General features: G+C 43.2%; 1 protein-coding gene across 1 annotated transcript; it reads left to right on the top strand.

Moving 5' to 3' along the window:
* The first annotated feature begins 5 nt into the window (after positions 1–5).
* LOC102297220 (methyltransferase-like protein 24) lies at positions 6–9,616 on the top strand. The gene is made up of 5 exons (XM_005932952.2): positions 6–2,494; positions 3,360–3,458; positions 5,028–5,164; positions 5,332–5,599; positions 7,575–9,616. The coding sequence occupies exons 1-5, from the start codon at positions 2,171–2,173 to the stop codon at positions 7,878–7,880; spliced, it is 1,134 nt and encodes a 377-aa protein (XP_005933014.1). The 5' UTR covers positions 6–2,170; the 3' UTR covers positions 7,881–9,616.
* Positions 9,617–9,910: the final 294 nt, after the last annotated feature.

Genomic DNA, 9,910 nt, shown 5'->3' with positions numbered 1-9,910 from the left:
GGTTGGGGATACTGCAGCATGGAGACTTAACATCCTGTGTTTTGCTGTTTTAACTACAAGGGAAAGAGACATTGAAATTACACAACGGCCCCAAAGAGACTCTTGTTTTCTGTGTGTGAGTTTGAGACGGAGCGGCTGCGTTCGTGTGACATGCATGTTTTTGTTTGTGCGTGTGCCTACATGTGCGTGTATGGGCGTGTGCGTGTGTGTGCCTGTGGGGTCAAAAGGAGTGAAGCTTCCCAGACACCAAAGTCTTGGCGGGGCCTAATTCTTTCTTTCACTCTCTCCCTTCTTTTTTCTGTGGTCTTGTGTTGTTTGGTGGTTTTTGTGATGAAAAAAAAATAAATAAATTGTATATCTGTCTGTTACATATCATGTATGTATCTGAGGTGCAAAATATTTAAATACACATTCTGTTCTTGCCATTGGTAATCTCGTCTATAGCATTGAGCTTCTTTGCCGGATTAAGGGGGGAGGTGTGAGTGTGTTTGTGTGTGGCTGTGTTTTAGAGCCTCCCTGAGTATTGGGCTTTGCCCAGGCTGTCTGGGACTGTGAGCGAGTGTGCGAGCGAGCGAGTTCACTCAAGGACACAATTCGACAGGGAGTGAAAGGGAGGGGAGGAGAGGAATAGATGGTGGGGAGAGAGCAGGGGAGGATACGTTGGAGGGAAAAGAAAGAAACCAGACTGAGGAAATCAGAAAAAGGTGTTGAATTGGTTCTTAAAGCCATTAAAACAAAACAAAAAAAATGCGCAAAATTGTAGTTTCACAATTCATCCAAATAAGGAAATGTTTTAAAGCAAGCAACCAAAGACTGCTGGTACGGGAGAGAGCTGACAGGAAAGGAACCCATGCCTATTTCATGCCCTCGCAGGGAAACTTGCTACTATACGGCAAATACTGTACATCTGCAGCTTGTGTATATGCATGTGCATGCCAGACAGAGAATTAGAGAGAAAGAAAGCAGATGGGCTAAGTTTACTGGCTGCATTTTGTGTACAGTTTGTCAACAGACTGACTAAATAGACTCAGACATGGCCGGAGGAAATGTGTTTGCTGTGACATTCCACTGTATGGTGGAAGGGTGCACGAACTGTCAACAACATTACATGACAGACCGAGAGGGGGATGGTGCAGAGCGACAGCTCTCTTTCAGACTTTTCTTTTGTGTGGCATTTCTATAAAACACTGCAATTTCATTTATATGCAACTGCTTCGTTTTTGTGTGTGTTTAATTTAGGGAAAATCGCAGCCAATTTCATCCCACACCAGAAGCAAATCTAATAACAATAATCTGTCATTATCGGTACAATAATTTCTCAAGTTAAGCAGAGGTAACACTAGAAGCCATCCATTTGTATTATTTAGCATATTTGTGGACATTTTAGGGGTTTATTAATGAAAATGTCCTAAACTATATCATGGAAACACATTTATATAATTGCATCATTTTACTCAGATGCCATTCATTTTGTATTTATACTCCAGCATACAAGAAAGAACCTAAAATTACTTAAAACTGGGTTAATAATAAGTATGGTTTGTGATAAATAGATGTATAGAATATGAAGATTTCTGATGCCAAGTAGCCTAGGACATTAATGTGGAGCAAAATGAGCATTTAGAGTTCTAGTATAAACTTTCCAAACTTCAATAAAAGTACAGACCACAGGCAGTGATTGTGCATCTTAAATATGACAGCCTGGAGTTTTATTTATTTATTCAATATTTTTTAATACCCTAATAATAAATTTATATGACTCACACTGGTATGGTGGAAGAATATAGTTGGTCATCTTTTTGATAAATAAAGCATTTATTTTTACGGTGGAGATGGCCTGTTTGCCCAATATAAAAACGAAATGGTGTTTTTCTTTAATCCTACATGCCTGTTAATTATAACCTAGTTACTTATAGGTTAAATAAAGCGGGGGTCACTGTGTCAATAAGGCCACCGCTGACCGAGGAATGCGCTTCGTCATCAGCAACTTTCCCCTGGGGATAACGAGAAGGAGGAGGTCGCGGAGGAAAGTGGAGGAGGGGAGTTCTCAGCTGGGACTTTCCTCTGCCCTCCAGGAAAACCGAAAAAAAGGGTAAAAAAAAAAAAAAAAAGTTAAATCACAGGGCACAGCGCCGGAGATGTTCGCCGGAGCCGTCGCGGAAGTGGAGGTATGCGGACCTGTGCGCCGTGGAGGGGCCGCTGCGGTGTCTCCCTCCGCTCGGGAGTACTACTCCTCTTAATCCCACCGTTTCTCCTCGCGCTCCAGCTCCTTGTCGTCGGGTCACTTTTACCTGGAGTCGCGCGGGTGTGGATGGGGTTAGAGGAGCGGGACGGAGGGGTCGCCTTTTCCGTTATCAGCATTGAACCGAAGCGGAGCTCACGGCATCGGGGGACGCCCGGTGTGGCTGAGGAGGAGGCAGAGGTGGACGACGGGCAGAGGAGGGGGGAGGGGGCACGAGCGTACGAGGACGAGAACGAGATGCACTCGCGCCAGGTTCGTAACGAAGTAGGGAAATAAGTTTATGCGTGGAATGTTTTATTATAGTACACGTGTAAATGTTTTGGGATGACTTGCATTTTTATTTTTACTTAAATTACCAATATATTAAATTTATGAATGAAGTTTAGAAATAATTTAAAAAATGAACTAAGTGGGAGACAGATACTGGGATCACTGGGATTCAACAGGACTGCCACCCTGCTTCTGCTGCTGTGGCGTCCTCATCCAGTTCATTTATTATGCTGGGCCAGTTTGGGCACGACTCCCTGCATGATTACAGGCATGATGGGACAGGTGAGGGCAGGGGGCGCAGCTCAGCGCTGACCCCACATCAGAGAGAGATGACAGCTGTTCCCGTCTTTCTGTCTTTGCCCTTCAGCTGCAGAGTGCTACAGCCTCCATCTGTGTTTGTGTGTAGGTGCATCTGTCCCCTCTTCACCTCTCACTCCTCTCGCCCTCTCGCTTTCACTCTGCTCTTCTCTCACTGTCTCTTTATCTGCCCAAGGCTAAACTCTGACTCATTCTAGTGAATCATCACCTCCCTCCCCCCCCCACACGCTCCCCACAGAGGTTGCCATGGTGACCAAAAGGTTCATTCTGAGTTAGGTGGGGTGCAGATTGATGGTGATGGTGGGGTTGTGTGTGCAAACGTGTGTTTGTATGTTACACCGCCTTAGGCAAATACCAGCAGGACGGAGGTCAGTGCCTGTGACCTGGCTCCTCTGCACTCCTACCTGGGCACTCGCACACTTTACTGCTATTCCTATACATTATTTAACCACATTCAGAATTCTCTTGGATGTGTTGGTATTCCTTGCGCTGGAGTATATATAAATATACATGTCATGCATGTTCCCAGGTGGGACCCAGAGCATTGGAAGTGCAGCTGTGGGCAGCAGGCGAGCCATCCTTCACAGCAGAGCTCAATCGAATCATCTCATATATCACAAGGCCACAGGTAGGCTGCGCAGAGCACCATCCAAAATGCTGCAGTGAAAAATGTTTCCTTCACAAAGTTATCCGAAACTGAAAGAGCAAAAATAATCAGAGGGTTTGAAATGTCTGAGAGTGATTTCAAAACTCCCTAACATCATTTACTTTATGTAACGCAACCTGAAGTCTGGTAATTTTTTAACCGTTTACGGGACTGTAGAACAATGAGACTATAGTAAGCCTACAGCATAACACACATTTCACAAGATTACAGATAAGCAATGAGAAATAACAGGATGAATACAACTTGAAGTTATAAAGGACTTGTATGTCCAGTAATACACATCGAATGTCGAATGCACAAACTTTTGGCTTGTGACCCTTTAAAAAGTGTCTGCTATATTTCACGAGAAAAGTCAAGGAAGAAAAATCAGGTTTTTATTTGCAGATGGCTTTCTTCATCTTTCCTGTCTGTTTAAAAATCTGGTCTCATGACCGCCCGCCCCCCCCGCCCCAGGGTTATCCTCTGACCCCTTGGAGAGGTCCCAGCCCTTAGGTTGGAAACCACTGGTCCAATAAATAACGCACTCCCTGAAGGCTGCACTCCAGCTCAGTGGGGGCTTCACATTTTTGTAGCCAGGAGTTAGACCTTGCCAAGCCTTAATAGAAATCAATAAAGAAAAGCAACTTCACTTTTTTGACTACAACACTTCTTTGACTGCAGTCGAGTGTGGGGGGTTAACATAGCAGTAATATGATCAGTCAGGCACTGTCAATATGCTGCCAGCAGAAATCTACCATATCTGGAGCCAGTAAGGACTTTTTGTTCCAGACAGGAAACTCCCAAACAAGAGACAAAACTTACGCAACACCAAGTGCTGGAGAAGTGGGAAGGAAAGTTATATATGGAAGAATTTAAAAAACTGCTCCTAGTGTGCTGATTTAGTTTGGTATTATTTAAAGGGGCTTGATAATGCTCCATGTTTTTATTCTCAGACTTAAATGAATTCTTATGTATTTCATACTATACCTCAGGGAAGCATGTTAGTTCACCTTCTGTGTCTCACTTAGAGCCAGCTTTCTTGTGATTGGCTGCCCCTCACAAAGTGTTTTGAATTGCAGGTGGGTGGGGCATCAGTGTTTGAGATGACCGTATAAGGATAGCCAGTCGGTGACATTACAACAGAGCTGTTTGAAACCTTAAACTTTCTCTGACTGCATGACTTGAAACTTTCACCGTGCTTAATGTGAGCACAAAGCAGGAGCAGCATATGTGACAGAAAACAAGAAAAAAGCAGAAACAGTCCCCGTAAATTATTCAGTGCAACAAATTAAAGCATCTCACGTGTGGCCTTTTTAATCAGCCGCTATCAAATTATGAATTTATCGTTAAACAATTCTGTTTTATTCAAAGTTATTTCGAGCCATGACTCTGCAATGTTCTCACAAATTACACAATTCTGGCCACTTTTCTGAACAACTTCTCCTTCCTTAGCTTCCCCTCCTCTCATTTGAATGCTAATTCTGTGTCGCGCTGTTTCCAGACCTCCATCCAGCCCGTCTTATGTGACTCTTTCCTCTTGTCTGTCCCCAGATGAACTGCTCCAAGGTTTTATCTCCAGGGCGGGCTCAGCCAGCACAGAGCCCTGCAGCGCCAGCCCATTGGCTGCTGTGTGCTGAGGACTGGCTCCTTCCAGCTACACACAAAATGTGTGTCGCATATTCCTTCAGGTGTGCCACTTGTCTGAGCCTTATGTCAATGCACGTGCTGCTATGCATTCTTATCACCGGTTCAGTTGGAATAAACAATGCAATGCATATTTAATCATGCATGCAATAATGTTCAAACGGCCTTTGCCTTCCTTCCTGTCTTTGTATGTCTGTCTTTGTCTCTGTAGCATGGATGGGGGAGATGCAGACTTTCTGAAGACTGTGTCGGGGCTGGGATGTGAAATACACTGTTTTGATCCCAGCAACTCTAATGCATCTGGTGGTCACCTTGGCAACAGTTTGGCTAGTAACCATGGCAATGGAGGCGTGGTCAGCCAGCACAAGATGTGGCTTGAGTGGCGAGCTCCAAAGAAGCGCGCGCACAAGAGGAGAGGAAACCCGGGTGGTGTTTCTCAGACACTGGCAGACATCATGGCAGCTCTGGGACATCACACAGTAAGACACGCACGCATGCACACACACTGAAATGTAGAGAAACAGTGCCAAACAAACATACCTTAGAGTCTTTTCACCCCAACATACCCTGAAAGCTCTTTTACTCAGATGTTCCCATAGCAACAGGGCTCTGCGCCATCTCTGGCTACCATGGCAACAGTTTAAGTGAATGAATCACCCAATTGCTTCCTGCAGCCACAAGAGGGAACTGCATACCTGGAGTTTGATTATATGCGGGGTGACAGAATAGCAAGCAGTCCAATATGTTCATCTATAACTACTTAGTGCCACAGCATGGGATTAAAATATACAATAGCTTCATGTAAGCAATAGCGCCACCATAGGTGGAGAAATGATCAAATGAGTGGGTTAAATTTTGGGGGGGGGGCTAAACTTTCTCGCTGTTAGATGGACAAGGAAAATTCGAACACAGCTGTCTGGATTCAGTGGATGACGCAGAGGAGATTGATACAGGCCGTGCACATTTGTTGCATTTGTTAACACTTTTGACTTTCTGTTATTCAGATTTCATCCAAAAATAACCAAACGTGGTGCACAAGATGTTTGGACAACTCAGGACACTGCTCATGTGTTTAATTAGAGGTTTCATGTATTGTTTCCCCCTGATTGGGCAAGCAAATCAATTCTGACTGCTTCAGTGCCTGATTGCCTCCAGTTTGATCCAAATTTGGTTCAAGTATGTAGAGCCCATGACGCAGACTACACAAGTGGCTGCCATTGCCAGCTTTTAAACCTGTGTGGCTCAGTTGTTCCGACATTTATGACCGACAGTGCTGTTAATTAAATCTACTGTGATTAACCAGATTTTTTGTGAAAGCTGAGTTCAATTTTACTCGTCACACTCAGTTCTGATTACACTCAGACCCGTTGAATCAAAAAATCACTTAAATACGGCCTGTCTAACAAAGTGAAGTGAACATGACACGTTCACTTCACAATCTAAGGAAGCAACTGAGAAACAAAGTCATTGACGCATATCAAAGCCATTTCTAAAGTTTTGGGTCTCCAGTGAACCATGATGAGAGTCATTATTCACAAATGGAGAAAACTTGGAGCAGTGGTGAACCTTCCTAGGATTGGCCGGTCTACCAAAATTACCCCAAGAGCGCATCAACGACTCATCCAGGAGGTCACAAAAGAACCCGGAACAGCATCTTAAGAACTACAAACCCCTCCAATGTGACTGAATTAAAACTACTCTTCAAAGAAGAGTGGGCTAAAATTCCTAGTACTAATTTCTGCTGCATGCTAAAGGGGGAGGGCAACAGACTCAACATTTTACGTATTGTTCTATTTTGTGACTTTTTAGCTTGTAAGGATGTATTTTCAACAGTTGCAAGTGAGCTGCAAGCGATTTCTCCAAGAACTGCAGCTAATAATTCTAATAATCAATATTTGACTGTATATGATTGTATGATTACAAAGCAGCAGGTCCACTATGGAAAGTAGTAATATGGTAAATGAACTGATACTTTGAACATTCAGAACACTTTCTCATTACAAGCCTGGTCACCCATTCACATATATGTTCACACTCCAACGGATGCATTGGGCGAAACTCTGGGTTCAGTTTGACATGGAGACTAGGGGATGCAGGGATTGGCAGAAGACCTGTTCTATCTGCTGAGCCACAGCCCCCCTCATAGCATGAATATATCCTAATAAACTATCATTAAACATATAGACGGTGCTGGGAATTGTTCTTAGTAAAGCTGAGCTGATTTCAGTAACATCCCAATTCAGATCAGCTGATAAAGCCGTTTTTTTTTTACAGTGCTTTTGCATGCTGACAGGAAATTCTGTTCCTGACTTAATCAGTGTCTTTTCTGTTGTTGCTAAAAGCCTGCTTTGTTCTGTATCTGGTGTTTTGCTAACTTAGGCTTCCTATGTGCTTGGGAGGGTGGGGAGGTGCTAGACCAGAGCCGTACTTTCCTCTGTTCTTTCTTCTCCTTAGGTTCACTTCCTGTATGCTGACCTGCTAAGCGGCGAGTGGCGCGTTTTTCAGAATTGGATCGAGGCAGGAACTCTACAGAATGTCCACCATCTTGTTGCTAAGGTGCACCTGCAGTGGGCAGGGTTTGAGGTGGGCGGAAGGGATGAGGAAGTGCTCCGCTATTGGTTCAGTGTCCTTCAAGGTCTTCAAGCTTGTGGACTCAAGCTGGTTCACAGCTCTGCAGGAGAGGGTCACAGTGTCCTTAAACAGACAGTAGCAAATGCTCACAGCTCCTACACACTCAGCTGGGTAAACACACGACACTGAGACTCACACACTGCTGGATGAAGCTGCGCACACATTATCCAAAGAGGGGGAAGCAGCTAGTGAAGTTTCCTGTTTTTCCAGGGATTTCAGGCATACACAGTTCTTCACATGACAACTCCCTCTAGTGGACATGAAGAAATCTGCAGCTAAAGGGTATAGCCAACTCTGAAAGAGAAACTGTATTTATGTTTAAAACAGCATTTTATTGTATCCAAATACTGAGAAGAAGAAGGGCTTGTTGTTTTAACCAAGTTAGAGGCCAAATAATAACAACTATTTTCAACTCATATAGACTGTACTGTGTCACAAAGGACGTATGTATGTTCCAACTATTTCTGAATGCAAAACAACTGTCTGACAGGCTATTCTTTGTTTTACAGTTGTACCATAAAGCTGTGTTTTGTTTTGTTTTTACCAATGAATCCCAAAATGCAACCCTTTGACCCGAGTCTGATCCAACAGGTTAACTTCTTTGAGTACATCACTGTAAGCCTTAATTACTTATACGTGCAATAAAAATTTACATCGAAGAAGAGCTTTTATCGTAAACTGGGTGTGTATACTGTGATGATGTATTAGAGGAAAACAATCAAGTTGCAGTTTAAAACCTGTTAGTGACTGGTTGTAATGCAATGGGTCAGGTGAGTCAGAGTACCTATAATTTGTGTCCTGTGGAAGATAAACACCTTGAGGCAACTGTTGTTTCAATGTTGCACAATATAAATAAAACTGAATTGAATTAAAAAGAATTATCTCACAATTTGTTTTATATATTCACCCATATTTTCCTATATTTATTATAGCTTTATCCATTCCAAAAACCGTTATGTGTTTGATATGATTTTTCCTGTTGAGACATCCAATATTGTCCACGTTTCAACCGTTTAGCTGTTGATTTGAGGTGAAGTTGAAGAATTTGATGGTACCACTGGCAACAAACAGCCCGAAGCATGACGCTGCCACCATCATCCGTAACCGCTGGTACAAGTACAGTGTTGTTTGGTTTGAGAGCCTCAACTTTACTCTTTACAACTTTACCAAATAGTTTAAACTTCATCTTGTCCATTGACCATCTTAACCATCAAACCTTTCTTTTGAAGGTATTTGGTTTGTCCATGTGGGCAGTTGGAAATTTAAGTTGAGCTTGAAGATTTTGGAGCAGGGGCTTCTTTCTTGGTAAGCACCTTCTCAGTCCATGGTGATGCTTCACTGTGGACAGTGACACTGGTGTTTCTGCAGTTTCCAGATCACAGTAGGCTTGAGCCTCGGTGGTTTCTGGATTATTCCTGAACATCTTAACCAGTGTCCTGTCACTGAGGGTGACAGTTCGGGGCTTCTTCCAGGCCTTGGCAAAGTGGTGACACATCTCAATAACTTGTACTCACATATAATTGTTTGTACTGATGATCTTGGAATCTGTGGTTGTTTACAAATGACAAGGTTTAATGTCTTTATGAGTGTATTCTAAGGTTGTGTTTAATAATTTGAGAGAAGCACACATCAACCTACGTGCGGTATTTACATGGACTTGATAGTGGGAAACAGCACAAAAAAGTAAAAAGAAAAAAAAAGTCTACAAGCGTGCAACAATTAAATTACTTTGATAGTCTATTTCCTCCAACCACATTGTATGGACACTTGATCTATGAAGGAAAACAAAAGAAGCTGGGTGTAACAGTGTTAACTTTATATGCCAAAACAAATGTGAGCACTATACCGCAAGATGAAGCCCATCGCAACATTAAAATAACCACATTGTCTCAAATGTATTCACCACATATTCACAGGCGTGACGCCAACTTCTATGTGATTGAGTCTTCCCTGGATGCACGCTAACTTGAAGCTCTGCAGTTTGCTCGGACTGAGCTGAGGTTAAGCAGGCACTTAACACTCACCGAGGCTTACTGGACAACCTGCTTGTCGGTATGAGCTTTTCTCCACAGCACATTTTATCCATGGAAGCTAATGCCAGTCATTCCTCGGACGCGTTCCAACTCGCTTGAGCGCACGTTGGAATGTGCCGCTGCCTC

Source organism: Haplochromis burtoni, unplaced genomic scaffold, assembly GCF_018398535.1.
Source record: "Haplochromis burtoni strain Fernald_Lab_line unplaced genomic scaffold, NCSU_Asbu1 Contig_163, whole genome shotgun sequence".
NCBI classification, from domain to species: Eukaryota; Metazoa; Chordata; class Actinopteri; order Cichliformes; family Cichlidae; genus Haplochromis; species Haplochromis burtoni.
This window is presented reverse-complemented; position numbering and strand designations above follow the sequence as displayed.

Coding starts and splice junctions, on each gene's coding strand:
- LOC102297220 (XM_005932952.2), top strand. CDS start 2,171: ATGCGGACCTGTGCGCCGTGGAGGGGCCGCTGCGGTGTCTCCCTCCGC. Junction 2,495..3,359: donor ACGAGATGCACTCGCGCCAG/GTTCGTAACGAA, acceptor GCATGTTCCCAG/GTGGGACCCAGAGCATTGGA. Junction 5,600..7,574: donor CAGCTCTGGGACATCACACA/GTAAGACACGCA, acceptor TCTTCTCCTTAG/GTTCACTTCCTGTATGCTGA.